The following is a 19,382-nucleotide window of genomic DNA, read 5'->3' on the forward strand; positions in this document are numbered from 1 at the left end:
CACGGGCTCTAGAGTGCAGCCTCAGTAGTTGTGGCACATGGGCTTAGTTGCTCCGTGGCATGTGGAATCTTCCCGGACCAGGGCTCGAACACGTGTCCCCTGTGTTGGCAGGCGGATTCTTAACCATTGCACCACCAGGGAAGCCCCTAAAATTAACTTTTAATTGGAGCGGGAAGCTTCTGGGTTGGATTGGGCTCAAGAGGGAAAAAAATATTGCTCAAAAAATTGCTGTTTTCACAACTCTGAGAAAATTGGTTTTCAAACTTCCTATAAAATCCTTGTTACTGCTCCTTACTTGCCTGTAATGGGAACTCAGCTCTTCCTTTCCTAAAACTATCCTGGAAAATAACAAAGAACCATTCATTGATATTTTAGTTTTCCTTCTGCATTAGTTTCCTGGGGCTGTCATAATAAAGTACCAAAAACTGTGTACAAACCTTAGGGCAACAGAACTTTATTGTCTCACAGTTTTGGAGTCCAGAAGTCTTAGATCAAGATGTCAGTGAGGTTGGTTACTTCTGAGAGCTGTAAGGGAGAATCTGTTTCATGTTTCTCTCCTAGCTTCCGGTGCTTTGCTGGCAGTCTTTGTTGTTCCTTGGCTTGTAGATGTATGACCCCAATCTCTGATTCATGTTCACATGGCATTCTCTGTGTATATGTTTCTGTGTCCAAATTTCCCCTTTTGGACATACAGTCATATTGGATTGGGCCCACCCTAATGATCTCATTTTAACTTGATTACCTCTGCAAAGACCCCATTTCCAAATAAGGTCATATTCACAGATACTGGGGGCCAGCGCATCAACATATTTTGAGGGGAAACAAACCCATAACACCTTCGAAAATGAAATGTCTGCTAAAATACTAGATAGCTTTCTTATCTAGTGATCTTTGAACACTATAATACAGTGCTGAGGATTTGTGTCTAATCAAGTTGTTGAAACATTTTCTGTTAACTGTCAACTCAATATTTTGTCTAGTGTCTTAATCTTTAAACATTTATCTCATTGACAGATTGCAACAGCTCAAGGCCTTACTTTATCTTTTTCTTTTTTTCTGAAAAAGTTTTATTGTGCACAGAGGGTAAGGGCTCAGTCCTTCTTGGCTGCCGCCTTCCTCATGGCGGCCAGGGCATTGCTCAGCTCTTCTCTCTTCCTCTTGGTATGGATGTGTGTCCCCACCCTTTTCTTGACGAACTTGAGGGCCCGCTTGGCCTTGGAGACCTTGAGCAGCTCCATGGCCCGCCGCTCATAAGGGATGAAGCAGCACACGTCCCCGATCACGTCCTACACGAACTTGGTGTGCTTGGTGAGGCGCCAGCGGCGGCGTCTGTGCCTCGGCTTCCTCACGTCCTTGGTCACCTTGTGGCCCTTGTTGAGGCCCAAGGCCATGGGTAGCGCAGAGCCATGGCTGCTGCTCTGCAATGGCAGCCGCGGCGGAAGGGCCTCCGACGCGCGGAACTCTGGGATTTCTACCAACACGGGGTGGCAAGTGCCAGAGAGGCCCCCTTACTTTAACGTATTCATTCAATCCACACACCAGTTTTAGATGCCATTGTTCAGTCGCTAGAATGCAAAAATTAAAATAACTTAGTGCTCTTAAAGGCATGGATAAACAGCCATTCATTCTTTACCTGGAGGAGTGCAATGCTGTAACATTTTTGGAAAGTACTATATCTATGGACATATAAACTGTAGAGACCTACTGAGGAAATCTAGTTTACATAAATAGAAACAACCAACTATGTAATTATTCACCCATGCACATACTTGCCCCAGTGCAATGGGAGTGGAGAGGGCATTGCTTCCTTGGAACAGTCCACACCTGCAGGGATGCAGGTGTGGTAAAGAGAAAGAAGTATATTTTTTAAAAAGATATTTACATAATGGGTATAGATTCTGAACAAAGTGAGAAAAATAGGAGAGTATCATCGCTATCTCTTGTGTAACAAACCACCCCAGACTCAGGGATGTAAAACAACAACCCCCCAGCCCCCACTTTTTTTTAATGCTCATGGATTCTGTGATCAGGAATTTGAACACGGCATAGTGGAAGGGGTTTTCTCTGATCCACAAGGCCTGGGACCTTAGCAGACATCCAATTTTTTTTTTTTTCCAAATAAAGCAGTTAAGGGTGATTCAAATAGCTGAGGGCTGAAATCATCTGGAGGCTTCTTCATTTACAAGTCTGGCTTCTGGGCAAGGATGACCCAAAGGCTGAGCTCAGCTGGGCCTGTCAACAGAGCATCTCCAAGTGGCCCGCCCATGTGGCTTGGGCTTCTCGCTGGTGTCTGGAGTCCAGGAGGGGGCATCCTGAGGGGGAGCATCTGGAGAGTGAGCATTCCAAGCTGCAAAGCTTCTTCAGACCAAATCTTAGAACATAGAACCATTCTATTCATTGCAAGTAATTCCCAAAAGCCAACCCAAATCCAAATGGACAGGAATTAAGCTTCCATTCTTGATGGAGAAGTGGTGGTGGTCACACTACGGAAGAGAATGAGGGATGGGAGATGTTGTGGTTCACTCTGGAAAACACAATCTGCCCACAACAAGCAGGTAGAAGAGGAAAGTGTCACCTCTGCACTGATAAGGGAAAACTTGAAGAACAGAAGTTTAAGTGGGAGCCAAGTGGTTCTGCAGTGGAAGATAGGATTACAGAGCCTTCTGCATTGAGTCACAGGCAGCCCTGGACCAACGCTGAACTCCCCGTGTAGAAAAGAAGAGACTGACTACTGTATGTGAGATTCATGTGCGTATATGTGTACATTCCCAGATTTGGACTTGCAAAAGCATTTCAATTTTGGAATAGGGCAATAGAAAATGTCAGATTTTCCTCTGAAATAGATATTATCAAGAGCCTTGACCTTAAACTTTTAACTGACAGCATCAGTGAATCAAAGCAGCCTTCACAAAGCTCATTTATTGTAATCAGAACCTAGAAAATATATCGGCACTCTCTCCTGCCATCACATTTTCCTGGCATATACTCCAACACTGGAAGAATTCAACCATCTTCTCTGTGCGTGTGTCCAGAAGGTAAACACTGCTAGAGAAATTCTCTTAGTAATTACACTGGCTTCCCTTTAAATTAATACTTTAAACCTCAATTAGACTCTTAATACAACACGTTCCTCTGATTGGCTCCCTTTTCCACTCTCAGAGACTCCTCATTCCTCCTATTAACACCCCCATTATACATTTCCTCTCTCAGAAGCACTGTATCATAACTCATTGTAACAACAGAAGTATCAGAAATGAACTCTCCAATTTCTTAACATTTTATCTATGGGTCTATCTGCCCCTGCACCCACATTCTCCTTTTTTTTTTTTCTCCTGTTACAATTGAAAAAGTGTCCCTTTCTTGACAGGGGAAATTTTCACATGTGCCCTAGATCCTATTGCATCTCACCTTCCCAAGGATTTTACTTCTTTGGTGATGCCTTCTCCATCCCTGATTACCCATCTCTCTCCGCTTGTCTTGAAAGCCACTCGTCTCTCTTCCCTACTGGCCCTGGTTCCCAGTGCTACAGTTACTGCAAGCTGAAATTCCCACACTCTTTCAACAGCTGGCTCTGACTGGGATCAACCAAAGAGAGGCACTGGCAAGAGATTGGGGAGTGGAAGGAGAGCCAGAGGGCCCCCCTCTCTCTGTGCCTCAGATAGCATCTCTTCCAAGAGCTGCATGTCCCCCCATAACTCCAGGGCCACTTTGGTTCCTGGCCAGGTAACCCCAGCCACTGAGCTCCTTTGTCCCTTCCATGGGGAGATGGTAGCAGTTTTCTGCTGTTGATAATTACCAGTTGTCTCGCTGTCCCTGGTTTGGCCTCTCAGTGTTTCCATCGCCTTAAAACCAATTCCCTGGATTAATTTTCCTCTGTTTTAAATATTAAGGGAGGCTTCTCTTTTCCTGGTTGGACTGTGACTGATAAATTCACTCTCCAGTGAATCATTCCCAGGAGCATGTGAATATTCCACAGCACTCTCCTCACAACTCCCTTCGGTTACTGTTCCTGGTTTCTTGCCCCTTAACAACCAAACTTCTCTAAAGAGACATCCATAATGATGGAGTAATTCCCCTCTAGAAACCTATCTTGAGAGATAATACAAGATGTGGGAAAAATTATAAGCAAGAATGTTCACGGTAGTAATATTTTTAGAATCTGGCATACAGCCGGTGTCAACCAAACAAAAAATGCAGTGTGAGAGCTGTGAGTTCACTTTCATTTGGGGACTTACTGAGGACTATAGCCCAGGAGACAGCGTCTCAGATAGCTCTGAGAAACTGCTCCGAAGAGATGGGGGGGAGGTCCGTATATGTATGATTTGGTGAAGGGGGTATGTGCAATCAAGCCCCCATCTCGGTAGAAGGCTGCTGCTAGTCACGAGGAACAGATGTCTCCCTAAATGATTTTATTGCTTTTCTAAGTATGAGGAAATGCAAGAAATAGAGCTCCTAAAGTTTTCTCCTGAAAATATCTAACTATCTGAAGGCCTGTTCTGTCAGTTTCCCCAGAGCACAAAGTGCCTCATTCCTGATCTCCCCACTGAATTCTTTCAGGGTCTGTTGAAGGTCAGTGACTGCAGTGGCCATTGACCTAATCCTTGTAGAGCTGGACGGCAAGTGACATGCTTTAGTTGGCACAGGATAGCAATGAAAATTTATTGGATAAATGGAAGAATAAATGAAGAGCAAAAAAAGGCAACATTTAAAAGTCTAATTAAGGATTAAATAAAAATTTTACCAAACTTGTCATTGCTTTTTGATTTAAAGGTGATACAAAAACAGTTAAAAATTTAAAGAGATTAAAATATTCCTAAAATCCAATAATAATAATAATGTTATTATTATGTTATAATAATAATTGGAGTATTATTGAATTATTATTATAATAGCTATAATTATATAATATTAGCTAATATTTATTAAATACTTCTTATGTGCCAGATGCTGTGCTGGGGGTTTCTCATGTATTACCATATTCAGTTAACACAGTGGCCCCATGAGGAAAATATTTTTTATTTCCATTCAACAGGTGAAAAGCTGAGGCAACAGAAGTTAAATAACTCACCCAAATTAGAAAGTTTTGGAGTAGAGATTTGAGTTCAATTTGCCTAACTCTAGAACCCAGAACCACTAACCATAGTCTCAATACACTAACCTATTCTTAAATTTTTTTGTTTTTTAATTTTTTAATTGAAGTATAGTTGATGTAACATATTTATTTTTATGTACCATCTCCCAGATGTTGTTCATATGCACACATATTTTACATAGTTGTAATTATAGTATAGACATATTTGTATACTGATTTTTTCTTTTAAATATTAACATTTCTGCTATTTTTACGTAGTTTTCATAATCATCATTTTAACAATTGCTTACTTTTCCTAATATTGATTTACTATCATTGTATAATTATGCAAAAAATTACCCTATCATTAGCATTTAGATTGTTTACAAATTTCTTAAATCAGTATAGATGACATTGCAGTGTACACCTTTTTAACTTCTGCTGAATTATTTCTTTGTGTAAATTCTTAGGAAAGCAATTAATGGATCAAAGACAATTTTAATAGTTTTTGCTATAAATATTGCTTTAATTTCCATAACAGGTCGTGATATGCAAAGAGGCTAAACAATGCACCAAATTTGCCACAAGCTTGATTGCTTTAGGTACAAAATTTCTTTTTAATGCTTGCTAATTTGGTAGATGTGAAATGAATATTTAAATTATTGTGTATTGAACATCTTCTGTGTGCAAGGTAAGAGATCATCGTGTGTCACAGAAAATATTTGGAGAGATGCGCCAGTCACTTAACTAAGTAAAATCTAGTATAGGAAGTAACACAAGTAAACAAATTGCTGTAATACAAGGTAGAAAAGATAAATTGTATTAAAGCATCACGCAAGCCAATTCAGTTAAAGGAAGGCAAGATTATCTCCAGTAGAGGATAGGGAAGACTTCAAAGAGAAGGTTTTCAAGATGGCTCTTAAAGGAAAGCTAGAAACTCAACAAAGCACATAGGGCGGGAGCAGACTTGTCAGCAAAAGGGAGAGAATGAACAAAATAAGGGTGCAAAACAATGTAGTTGCATTTAGTGAACAGCTGTGATTGGTCTATAAGCTCAGAGTTAGAGCCAAGGGAGAGAATGATGGAAATGTTTGAGGTTTTAAAGGTGTCAGAATGAGACTGAGGTGGGGAGGTGGGGGTGGGGTAGAGGGACCCATTGAATGATTTTTAGCACCAGCCTCATTGTCCCTGTATTTGATCTTGAGTAACCTGGAAACTGTAGATTTAGAGGAGTGAAAAGGGAAACTGGTTTGAAGATGATTAGAACTTTTAAAATCTGTAAAAGTATTAGAACCTGAAGTGTGGTAGCGTAGTATGAATTGACAAGAAGGGACAGATGAGAAAGACATTTTGGAGGTGGAATCGACAGGACTTACCAAGTGCAGATGTATAGGGTGAAGGGCAAGAGGGATGTGAAGATGCCCTGAGGTTTGGATTTGGGGCACTAGGAAACTGGTGGTGCATTAAGGAAATTCAGGACACGTAACTGGTTTTGTACAGAGGAAGGAATGAAAAAACACTGGTGTGAACATACTGAGTTCCTTTGCTCCTGAGTTTCTCCTTGTTCAGATTAGCTAACATTAGCTGTAGTAATTTCAGAGGCAAATGGAAACATATATTCCCTATTGCTCTGCTTTCCAGTTGCTTATCCTCTAATAGAGAAAATCACAGGTAGAATTAAACCACAAGTTAGAGGGATATTAAGTGTAAAACAGACACTCAGGAAAGAGGTTTGTGAGAACACATGCCAGTCTTTACTACTTTTAACAAAACCAGACAGAGGGCCCTTCCCACACTTGGGAATGTTCTCTACCTGCCAATGATCCGCCTCCTGACTCCATCACCCCTGCCCTCTGTTGACCAGAGCTTGGGTTTTATTTTCTTTGTGACAAATATTTCACCCAAACCAAAGAATATGTTGTGCTCTTCAAAGGCCAGTTGCTAAATCCCTGAAAAGGGGCACTGGCAACAGTGCAGGGTGGACACAGGGGATAAGCTTCAGGGAAAGTCGGACTCCATGATGCAAAATTCTTTCCTGCTCTTTGCTTCTTTTCCTAGGAATCTTTTTCAGTAATGGAAACAGGTGGAAACAAATGCGACGCTTCTCCCTCATGACCCTGAGGAACTTTGGGATGGGGAAGAGGGGCCTCGAGGAGAGGGTCCAGGAGGAGGCCCAGTTTCTGGTGGAGGAGCTCAGGAAAACAGAGGGTGCGTTCCATTGACCATCCTTTGGGGCAAGGGGCTTCTACACACAGAGCTTCCCACCAAAGCTCCTCCTTTGGGAGGCACGCAATAGTCCACAATCTGCTCTATGAGTCAGGGCGTTGACTAGGAAAAAGGCAGCAGGAAGAAAATGACCCAAAACTGTTACTTAGGACTCACGAATCCTTTTGTTTGGATTCATCTCCCAACTTCGGCACTTACTGGATGTGTAAATTTGGACAAGTTACTTAACTTTTCTAAAACGCAGTTTCCTCATGTGAAAAATGGGGCTAAAAATCAAACCTCAGAATGAGGGTTAAATAATAAAGTTTGCAAAACATTTACACAGTATCCAGCATGTATAATACTCCATATTACTTGTTGCTCTTATGGCTATTACAGTATTGCAAAACGTTACAGTTTGCAAAACATTTACACAGTATCCAGCATGTATAATACTCCATAATATTACCTGTTGCTCTTATGACTATTACAGTATTCATTGAGTAACATAATAATTAGTAGTAGTAGCGTAGTATAATACTATAGAGCATGTACTACTAGTAGAAGATCCCTACATCCTAATTTGAAGAAGTTTAGAGAAAATAAAATATAGGTATCAATCTGAGCAAGAGGGAGGCCCTGTTCTTGAAGCCCTAATGCAAGCTGATGAAAATTCTAAATGTTAGAATTTTTTTTTTCTCACATCAGCTCAGCCCTTGGACCCTGTCTTCATCCTCTCCTGTGCTTCCTGCAACGTGATCTGCTCCGTCCTCTTCAATGAGCGTTTCCACTACAACAATAAGACGTTACTCTCCCTGTTGAGTGTGTTAAATAAAAATTTTAATCGAATAAGCTCTCCCTGGAACCAGGTAAAGCCAAGTCTGCATCTGCCCTTGCAGTTGATCTCATGGGGGCACTGGGAGCCCATAGGCAGGGTAAAGGGCTGTGAGCTCCCCACCCTGCCCCATGAGCACGTGCCAACACAAGCACTGTCACCTTCCCACAACGTGTGTCTTGTCGAGTGGATGAGTGCAGTGTCGCTTACCCCAGCACCTATGGAAGGCTGCCCTCTGCTTGCTTCTGTGAGTTGACTCCCACAAAAGAAGACATCACGTTCCCCGTTGCCTATGTTTCTTTTAAGGCCCCTACGCACATTCTCCCCTTCTCGACTCTGAGGTTGGCCAAGGGTGATTGAGCAAGGAGATGGGAAGGGGCTGCTCTCTCATGTACGTGATGGTCACCTTCCCTTCTTTTCTGCTCAGAAGCTTGAGGAAGGGATTCTCCCTAGCCAGACCCCACAGAGGGTTAGGTGCTCCACTTAGAAACACTGGTCTCTCTTCACAAACTGAGTTGCTGATGTATTTTTTTCCTCATTTTAGATTTACAATCTATGGCCAAAACTCATAAAGCATCTCCCTGGAGAGCACAAAGCATTCTCAAAAAGGCTTAATGATGTTAAATATTTTATTCTGGAAAAAGTGAAGGAGCATCAGAAGTCCCTGGATCATAATAACCCTCGAGACTACATTGACTGTTTCCTCAGCAAGATGGAGCAGGTACTGTATGTGACATCTTTCCCTGGTATTATATTTTATCAGTCCATGGAAATGCAGGAAAGCATAATCACACCATGTAGGTAATTCTTTTTTTTCTTTATTTGGTTGTGCTGCGTCTCAGTGGCGGCAGGCAGGCTCCTTAGTTGTGGCATGTGAACTCTTAGTTGCATCATGCATGTGGGATCTAGTTCCCTGACGAGGGATCTAACCCAGGCCCCCTGCATTGGAAGTGTGGAGTCTTAACCACTGCGCCACCAGGGAAGTCCCCATTTTGGTAATTCTTAATATTTTGATATCTTATGGCAATGGGGTACACTATTAACAATAACAGAAATTTAAAAATAGTCCAAAGCCCTCTTTTTCCTTTGTATTTTTATTTACTTCCTACACTTGGATACTAGCATTTAATGAAGTGTTCTCGATACATATTTACAATGAGCTACATATATATATATATATATATATATATATATATATATATATATATATAAAAACATGCATATATATATGCATGTTTCTGAGCATATATTTATCTTGGGGTGGCTAAACACACATGCATCTTCTCTACACATTATTTACACATACATAGTCAGCCATTTTTGCCACAGTGCTTCCCAGGTAGCATGTCATAGACCAATACATTATAAAAACTGGATTGTGTTTTCCCATAGAACAATCTTGTTATTTGAAACTGGTGATGGATAAAGGGTTCTAAGACAAATACATTATACGTTAACCATGGATGGTATTAAACATATTGAATAGCAAGTATCACACAGCCACCAACCCTTAGAACATCACTGACATAAAATACCAGCATGAGTGTCCAAGAGAACATCAGTAGAAAAACAGTCAAGACTGTGACAAACAATAGATTGTAAAAAAAGATATTTAAATGTATATACACATATAACAGCTTAAAACCTGAAAATAATTCTTTCAACCCTATAAAATTAACCTCATTTATGCCAAATTTCCCCAGATATATATAAACAAAAGAAAAACCACTCAAGTATATCATAAATGTGCAAGTTATAGCAAACAATTAATAATAACTTGTTTAGTCTTCTTAATCTCTAGGAGGGCTGATTTGGAAAGCTTGATTTCCTTAGAAAACATGTTGAAGGAAGGCATGTTGATGCCCTGTTTTCTTCTTAGAAATTTCCCTGGGGTCAGTAGAGTCATTCAAGCTCATTCCACTTATCAACAGTGTACATCGAAATAGCCTCTTCATTCTGATGGAAAAGTTTGTTGTTGGCTCTCAGAGGACTAGATGTTTGTCTGGAAAAGAGAGAAAAAAATAGCCAGGTTTTTAATTCAATCATTTAAAGATTTTATTTAGCACCAACTCTGTATCAGTCATGGTGCTTGGTAAATGGAATAAAATGATGAATCAGATACTACCCTGTAATTTTCTTTCATAGCACTTATCATAGTTTAACAAAATATTTATTTAATTTACCTCTATATTCTCCACTACACTGTATACTCCAAAGGGCTGGAGTATTGTCGATTTTTCACGCTTTGTATCATCAGCAACTAGCATAATGCCTAAAATATTGTAGATGCACATAAATATTTATTGAAATAATTATTGAATTAATTAATTAACAAAGATACAGTCCTTGACTTAATGGAGCTTACAGTCTAGTGCAAAGATCATCAAAACAAACAGTAACAATGAAGTGCTAATAGGGGAAGTACAAGATTGTTATGGGAGAATGTGGCAGGAACGCTAATGCTAGTCTAATTCGAGTCAGGAAGGGACTTCTAAACCAAGGCCCAGTGGATACATCCCTGCTCACATAGGTGAACAATTGAGCTGAGAGCTGAAAGGTGAGTAGGGATTATCTACATAAAAGTAGCAAAGAAAAATATACCAAGCAGAGGAACAAGATGTGCAAAGGCCCTGAGGCAGAGGGAAGCTTGGGGATATGAGGGGGTAGAGAGAAAGTCAGTGTGGCTGGAAGGGAGGGAGCAGGGGAGAGTGGTAGGAGAGAAGCTGAAACAGCAAGAGGTCAGCAGGCAGACCATTCATGCAGGGCCTGGCAGGACACATTAATTAGTTTAGCTTTTATCCTAATATCAGTGAAAATCATTTGCAGGGTCTAAGCACTGTGTAAAGGATGACCATATTTGTGATGTGGAGAACAGATTGTAGGGGTCAACAGTGGATGCAAGGAGAACAGCTAGGAGTTGTTTCAGGGTAAATTTTCTGGTGGCAGAGCCTAAAATAGGGATTTGTGTGGAAGTGATTTATTAAGGGAGTGCTATCAGGAGAAACTTCTATGTATGTGAATGAGAGAAACAGGATAAGGAAGGGGAAAAATTAAAAATAGATGTGGTTTCAGGTGAAGCCTAGTCTCTACCTGATCCTACAGGGGGCTCTAGAGTATAAATTGCACTGCAGAGTTTGTCCTTCCCTGGGGCAACGGAGCTGGGCTTTTGTACTCTTGCACCTATCAGTCATTGGTCACAGGCAGCCCCATGAGGGTGGTCTGGGAGACTGATTCCCTCCCAGGCTTCTCTTGTCATTGTGGCTCCAGTGTCCAAGGGACTCCAGAGAAAGTTGCAGGTGTGAGCCAAAGCAGCTGTGAGGTAGGTTATCAGAACCAGTAAAAGGGATCTGAGCAGGGCACCAATAGCATTTTCTGTACGAGATGATTGCACTGGCCCAAGGCAAAGAAGATGGCCAAGGGTACTGGTGGTGGAAATGAAGAGACGTGGATAGATTTGAGATACTTTTAGGAGGTAAAATTAACAGTCTTGGTGGTGAGTTGGGAAATGCAAGAGATGAGGAGCTGTGTTCCTGGCTTGCCTAACTGGATGGAAGCTGGGGCCATTCACCAATACAGGAAACACTGGAAAGGGACCACGGACAGTTGTTAACATACATACCAAAGCCTTGAGATCCTCTGAAAGAGTAGAGGAAGGAACAAAAGAAAGTTGATACGCCAACGTCTGGATTTCAACCATTCCTTCCTCTCCTGCCCTCCACATCTATTTTTCCTTTAAGATAACTATCAATAGAAAATGGGTAGAAACTTCTGAAGCATTTCTGCTTTCCTGTAAGTTTTGTTGCATTATGTTTTAATCTCTAAACCTTACTACATAACAGATTTGGGTGTGTTAAGAATTAAACAAAATGGTGGAGTTCATTCTACTTAGCTAAATTACAGAGTTAGAACATAAATAGAAGATATATTGATATTTCCATTTTCTCCCTCACTCTCTTCCCAAGCAAAGATTTTTAAAAACCTACTGGAACTTTCTGTTGTGAGGGAGTTATTTAAAATGCTCAGTATTCCAGATCAAGGCAGTAAGAACTATAGGTAGGAAGTGACAACATGCCTAAAAACTTGGACATCCATATGCAGAAATCATCCCATTTTGAAATGAACAGGAGAGACATGGTATAAAGAAACTGAGTTAAGAAAAATTTGATTCAGAGCTTTAAAAGTAAAGCTAATAGTTAAAAGGAGTGCTCTAATACTTTTCTTAAATTTAAAAACAGTGGTTTAAAAGCCCACCAAAAGTTAATCAGCAATGAAAATAATTTAATTATAGTGAAAAATAGAGATTTTATTAGCTTAACTAGTTTATATATATTAAACAATAATTTATTCAACAAATTCTTAGTCTGGCTATTATGCCAAGGGTTGGGGATACATCAACGAAGAAGATTTAATCCTATTATTTTTAGTATAGTAATTGTAAAATAGAAAGCTCAGAGATTGGTTCAAGATGGCAGAGTGGAAGGACATGCACTCACTCCCTCTTGCGAGAGCACTGGAATCACAACTAACTGCTAACAGTCATCGACAGGAAGACACTGGAACTCACCAAAAAAGATACCCCACATCCAAAGACAAAGGAGAAGCCACAATGAGACAGTAGGAGGGGCTCAAGCACAATAAAATCAAAGCCCATAACCACTGGGTGGGTGACTCACAAACTGGAGAACAATTATACCACAGAAGTCCACCCACTGGGACTTCCCTGGTGGCACAGTGGTTAAGAATCTGCCTGCCAATGCAGGGATTACGGGTTCGATCCCTGGTCCGGGAAGATTGCACATGCTGCAGAGCAACTAAGCCCATGCACCACAACTGCTGAGCCCATGTGCTGCAACTACTGAAACCCATGTGTCTAGAGCCCATGCTCTGCAACAAGAGAAGCCACCGCAATGAGAAGCCCACACACCACAACGAAGAGTAGTCCCCACTCACTGCAACTAGAGAAAGCCCGTGCAACAACGAAGACCCAACACAGCCAAAACTAAATAAATTAAAAAACAAAAAACAAATTCTTTAAAAAAAATTGGAAAAAAAAGAAGTCCACCCACTGGAGTGAAGGTTCTGAGCCCCAAGTCAGGCTTCCCAACCTGGGGGTCCGGCGACAGGAGGAGGAATTCGCAGAGAATCAGACTTTGAAGGCTAGCAGGACTTGACTGAAGGACTTCAACAGGACTGGGGGAAACAGAGACTCCACTCTTGGAGGGCACACACAAAGTAGTGTGCACATCGGGACGCAGGGGGAAAGAGCGGTGACCCATAGAAGACTGAACCAGACCTACCTGCTAGTGTTGGAGGGTCTCCTGCAGAGGTCAGGGTGTGTGTGGCTGCGTCTCACCGTGAGGGCAAGGACACTGGCAGCAGAAGTTCTGGGGAGTACTCCTTGTCATGAGCCATCCAGGAGTCCACCAACAGCCCCACCAAAGAGCTTGTAGCCTCCAGTGCTGGGTCACCTCAGGCCAAACAACCAACAGGGAGGTTGATCAGCAGATAGCGGATTGAAGTTTTACTGAGCTTCTTCCCACCAGAGCAACACCCAGTTCTACTCACCACCAGTCCCTCCCATTAGGTAGTATGCACAAGCCTCTTAGATAGCCTTATCCACCAGAGGGTAGACAGCAGAAGCAAGAAGAGCTACAATCCTGCAGCCTGTGGAATGAAAACCACATTCACAGAAAGACAGACAAAATGAAAAGGCAGAGGACCATGTACCAGATGCAGGAATAAGATAAAGCCCCAGAAAAACAACTAAGTGAAGTGGAGATAGGCAGCCTTCCAGAAAAAGAATTCAGAATAATGATGGTGAAGATGATCCAGGACCTCGGAAAAAGAATGGAGGCAAAGACTGAGAAGATGCAAGAAATGTTTAACAAAGACCTAGAAGAATTAAAGAACACACACCTAGAAGAATTAAAGAACAAACAAACAGAGATGAACGATACAATAACTGAAATGAAAAATACACTAGAAGGAATCAATAGCAGAATAACTGAGGCAGAAGAACGGATAAGTGACCTGGAAGACAGAATGGTGGAATTCACTGCTGTGGAACAAAATAAAGAAAAAAGAATGAAATAAATGAAGACAGCCTAAGACCTCTGGGACAACATTAAATGCAACAACATTCGCATTATAGGGGTCCCAGAAGGAGAAGAGAGAGGGAAAGGACCTGAGAAAATATTTGAAGAGATTATAGTTGAAAACTTCGCTAATGTAGGAAAGGAAATAGCCTCCCAAGTTCAGGAAGCACAGAGAGTCCCAGGCAGGATAAACCCAAGGAGAAACACGCTGAGACACATAGTAATCAAACTGACAAAAATTAAAGACAAAGAAAAATTATTAAAAGCAACAAGGGTAAAACGACAAATAACATACAAGGGAACTCCCATAAGGTTAACAGTTGATTTCTCAGCAGAAACTCTACCAGCCAGAAGGGAGTGGCATGGTATATTTCAAGTGGTGAAAGGGAAGAACCTACAACCAAGATTACTCTACCCACAAGAATCTCATTCAGATTCGACGAAGAAATCAAAAGCTTTACAGACAAGCAAAAGCTAAGAGAATTCAGCACCACCAAACCAGCTCTACAACAAATGCTAAAGGAACTTCTCTAAGTGGGAAACACAAGAGAAGAAAAGAACCTACAAAAAAAAACCCAAAACAATTAAGAAAACGGTAATAGGAACATACATATCGATAATTACCTTAATGAATGAATTAAATGCTGAATTAAATGTGAATGGATTAAATGCTCCAACCAAATGACACAGGCTCACTGAATGGATGCACAAACAAAACCCATATACGTGCTGTCTACAAGAGACCCACTTCAGACTTAGGGACACTTGCAGACGGAAAGTGAGGGGATGGAAAAAGATATTCCATACAAATGGAAACCAAAAGAAAGCTAGAGTAACAATACTCATATCAGATAAAATAGGCTTTAAAATAAAGAATGTTACAAGAGACAAGGAAGGACACTACATAATGATCAAGGGATCAACCCAGGAAGAAAATATAACAATTATAAATATATATGCACCCAACATAGGAGCACCTCATTACATAAGGCAAATGCTAACAACTATAAAAGAGGAAATCGACAGTAACATCATAATAGTGGGGAACTTTAACACCTCACTTATACCAATGGACAAATCATCCAGACAGAAAATTAATAAGGAAACACAGGCTTTAAATGACACATTAGACCAGATAGATTTAACTGATATTTATAGAACTTTCCACCCAAAAGTGGCAGAATACACCTACTTCTCAAGCGTACATGGAACATTCTCCAGGATAGATCATATCTTGGGTCACAAATCAAGCCTTGGAAAATTTGAGAAAATTGAAATCGGATCAAGCATCTTTTCTGACAACAATGCTATGAGATTGGAAATCAATTACAGGAAAAAAAACTGGAAAAAACACACATACATGGAGGCTAAACAGTGTGCTACTAAATAACCAAGAGATCACTAAAGAAATCAAAGAGGAAATCAAAACATACCTAGAGACAAATGACAACAAACCATGACAATCCAAAACCTATGGGATGCAGCAAAAGCAGTTCTAGAGCAATACAATCCTACCTCAAGAAGCAAGAAAAATCTCAAATAAACAATCTAACCTTACACCTAAAGGAACTACAGAGACAAGAACAAACAAAACCCAAAGTTAGTAGAAGGAAAGAAATCATAACAATCAGAGCAGAAATAAATGAAATAGAAACAAAGAAAACAATAGCAAAGATCAATAAAACTAAAAGCTGGTTGTCTGAGAAGATAAACAAAATTGATAAGCCCTTAGCTAGACTCATCAAGAAAAAGAGGGAGAGGACTCAAATCAATAACATTAGAAATGAAAAAGAAGTGACAATGGACACCACAGAAATACAAAGCATCATAAGAGACTACTACAAGCAACTCTATGCCAATAAAATGAGCAACCTGGAAGAAAGGGACGAGTTCTTAGAAAGGTATAACCTTCCAAGACTGAACTAGGAAGAAATAGAAAATATGAACAGACAAATCACAAGTAATGAAATTGAAACTGTGATTAAAAATCTTCCAACAAACAAAAGTGCAGGACCAGATGGCTTCACAGGTGAATTCTATCAAACATTTAGGGAAGAGCTAACACCCATCCTTCTCAAACTCTTCCAAAAAATTGCAGAGGAAGGAACACTCCCAAACTCATTCTATGAGATCCACATCACCCTGATACCAAACAAGACAAAGATACTCCAAAAAAAGAAAATTACAGGGCTTCCCTGGTGGCACAGTGGTTGAGAGTCCGCCTGCCGATGCAGGGGACACGGGTTCGTGCCCTGGTCCAGGAAGATCCCACATGCCGCAGAGTGGCTGGGCCCGTGAGCCATGGCCGCCGAGCCTGCGCATCCGGAGCCTGTGCTCTGCAGCGGGAGAGGCCACAGCAGTGAGAGGCCCGCGTGCCGCAAAAAAAAAAAAAAAGAAAAAAGAAAATTACAGACCAATATCGCTGATGAATATAGATGCAAAAATCCTCAACAAAATACTAGCAAACAGAATCCGGCAACACATTAAAAGGATCATACACCATGATCAAGTGGGATTCATCCCAGTGATGCAAGGATTCTTCAACGTACGCATATGAATCAATGTGATACACCATATTAACAAACTGAAGAATGAAAACCATATGATATCTCAATAGATGCAGAAAAGGCTTTTGACAAAATTCAACACCAATTTATGATAAAAACTCTCCAGAAAGTGGGCCTGGAGGGAACCTACCTCGACATAATAAAGGCCTCATACGACAAACCCACAGCAAACATCATTCTCAATGGTGAAAAACTGAAAGCATTTCCTCTAAGATCAGGAACGAGACAAGGATGTCCATTCCTGCCACTGTTATTCAACATAGTTTTGGAAGTCCTAGCCATGGCAATCAGAGAAGAAAAAGAAATAAAAGGAATCCAAATAGGAAAAGAAGAAGTAAAACTGTCACTGTTTGCAGACGACATGACACTATACATAGAGAATCCTGAAGATGCCACCAGAAAACTACTAGAGCTAATCAGTGAATCTGGTAAAGTTGCAGGATACAAAATTAATGCACAGAAATCTCTTGCATTCCTATACACTAACAACATCAGAAAGAGAAATTAAGGAAACACCTCCATTCATCACTGCAACAAAAAGAATACAATATCTAGGAACAAACCTACTAAGGAGGTAAAAGACCTGTACTCAGAAAACTATAAGACACTAATGAAAGAAATCAAAGATGACACAAACAGATGGAGAGATATACCGTGTTCTTGGATTGGAAGAATCAGTACTGTGAAAATGACTATACTACCCAAAGCAATCTAAAGATTCAATGCAATCCCTATCAAATTACCAATGGCACTTTTTACAGAACTAGAATTAAAAAGTCTTAAAATTTGTATGGAGACACAAAAACCCCGAATAGCCAAAGCAATCTCGAGGGGAAAAAAATGGAGCTGGAGGAATCAGACTCCCTGACTTCAGACTATACTACAAAGCTATAGTAATCAAGACAATATGGTACTGGCACAAAAACTGAAATATAGATCAATGCAACAGAATAGAAAGCCCAGAGATAAATCCCCACACCTATGGTCAACTAATCTATGACAAAGTAGGCAAGGATATACAATGGAGAAAAGACAGTCTCTTCAATAAGTGGTGCTGGGAAAACTGGACAGCTACATGTAAAAGAATGAAATTCAAAAAAAAAAATAAAGAATGAAATTCAAACACTCCCTAACACCATACCCAAAAATAAACTGAAAATGGATTAAAGATCTAAATGTAAGACCGGACACTATAAAACTCTTAGAGGAAAACATAGGAAGAACACTCTTTGACAAAAATCACAGCAAGATCTTTTTATGACCCACCTTCTAGAGTAATGGAAAGGAAAACAAAAATAAACAAATGGGACCTAATGAAACTTAAAAGCTTTTGCACAGCAAAGGAAACTATAAACAAGATGAAAAGCCAGCCCTCAGAATGGGAGAAGATATTTGCAAATGAATCAACAGACAAAGGATTAATCTCCAAAATATATAAGCAGCTCATGCAGCTCAATATTAGAAAAACAAACAACCCAATCAAAAAATGGGCAGAAGACCTAAATAGACATTTCTCCAAAGAAGACATACAGATGGCCAAGAAGCACATGAAAACCTGTTCAGCATCACTAATTATTAGAGAAATGCAAATCAAAACTACAATGAGGTATCTCTCCTCACACCAGTTAGAATGGGCATCATGAGAAAATCTACAAACAACGAACGCTGGAGAGGGTGTGGAGAAAAGGGAACCCTCTTGCACTGTTGGTGGGAATATAAATTGATAGAGCCACTGTGGAGAACAGTATGGAGGTTCCTTAAAAAACTGAAAGTAAAATTACCATATGACCCAGCAATCCCATTCCTGGCCATATACCCAGAGGAAACCATAATTCAAAAAGACACATGCACCCCAATGTTCATTGTAGCAATATTTACAATAGCCAATCATGGAAGCAACCTAAATCCCCATCGACTGACGAATGGATAAAGAAGATGTGGTACATATATACAATGGAATATTACTCAGCCATAAAAAGGAATGAAATTGGGTCATTTGTAGAGACGTGAATTGATCTAGAGACTGTCATACAGAGTGAAGTAAGTCAGAAAGGGAAAAACAAATATCGTATATTAATGTGTATATGTGGAATCTAGAAGAATGGTACAGATGAGCTGGTTTGCAAGGCAGAATTAGAGACACAGATGTAGAGAACAAATGTATGGACACCAAGGGAGGAAAGTCGGGGGAGTGGGGGTGGGGTGTGATGAATTGGGAGATGGGGATTGACATATATACACTAATATGTATAAAATGGATGACTAATAAGAACCTGCTGTATAAAAAAATAAATAAAATTCTAAAATTCAACAAAAAAGAAAAAAATTGGAGAATATATGCCAAAATATTGTCAATGTTTATTACTTAAATGATAGGATTAATTTTCTTCTAGTTCCCCTGTAATTTCTAATTTTTTGACAATGTTCATGTATTTGTACACATATAATGCATTCCTGTATGTAACACTACAATGTATTTGTATTTCTATGATGTATAAGCCCTGGATCAGTTTATTTTCTAAAGACTTTGTAGATCCCATGCAAAAAATTGTAAGTTAAAATGTCCTATATGTACAAGTACAATCTTCATATTAGAAATGCCAATAATG

The 19,382-nt window shown here is 40.2% G+C and overlaps 1 protein-coding gene and 1 pseudogene across 3 annotated transcripts in view; one reads left to right on the plus strand and one right to left on the minus strand.

The window, feature by feature from the left end:
* Positions 1-19,382, plus strand: part of LOC307175621 (cytochrome P450 2C23-like) — a 32,372-nt gene that overhangs the window by 5,113 nt on the left and 7,877 nt on the right. The window contains exons 3-5 of one of the 2 annotated variants that reach the window (XM_079900910.1): positions 7,130-7,279; positions 7,985-8,145; positions 8,656-8,832. In XM_079900910.1, the coding sequence (XP_079757036.1) occupies positions 7,130-7,279; positions 7,985-8,145; positions 8,656-8,832 (488 nt within the window). Of the gene's footprint in view, positions 1-6,813; positions 7,280-7,984; positions 8,146-8,655; positions 8,833-19,382 lie in introns of those variants that run through there. The other variant, XM_079900909.1, reaches the window with a different exon arrangement.
* On the minus strand, positions 208-1,408 carry LOC307175623 (large ribosomal subunit protein eL36-like; annotated as a pseudogene). Its single transcript has one exon. The product of its transcript is annotated as a large ribosomal subunit protein eL36-like (transcript).

Source organism: Stenella coeruleoalba (assembly GCF_951394435.1).
Source record: "Stenella coeruleoalba genome assembly, chromosome: 16".
NCBI classification, from domain to species: Eukaryota; Metazoa; Chordata; class Mammalia; order Artiodactyla; family Delphinidae; genus Stenella; species Stenella coeruleoalba.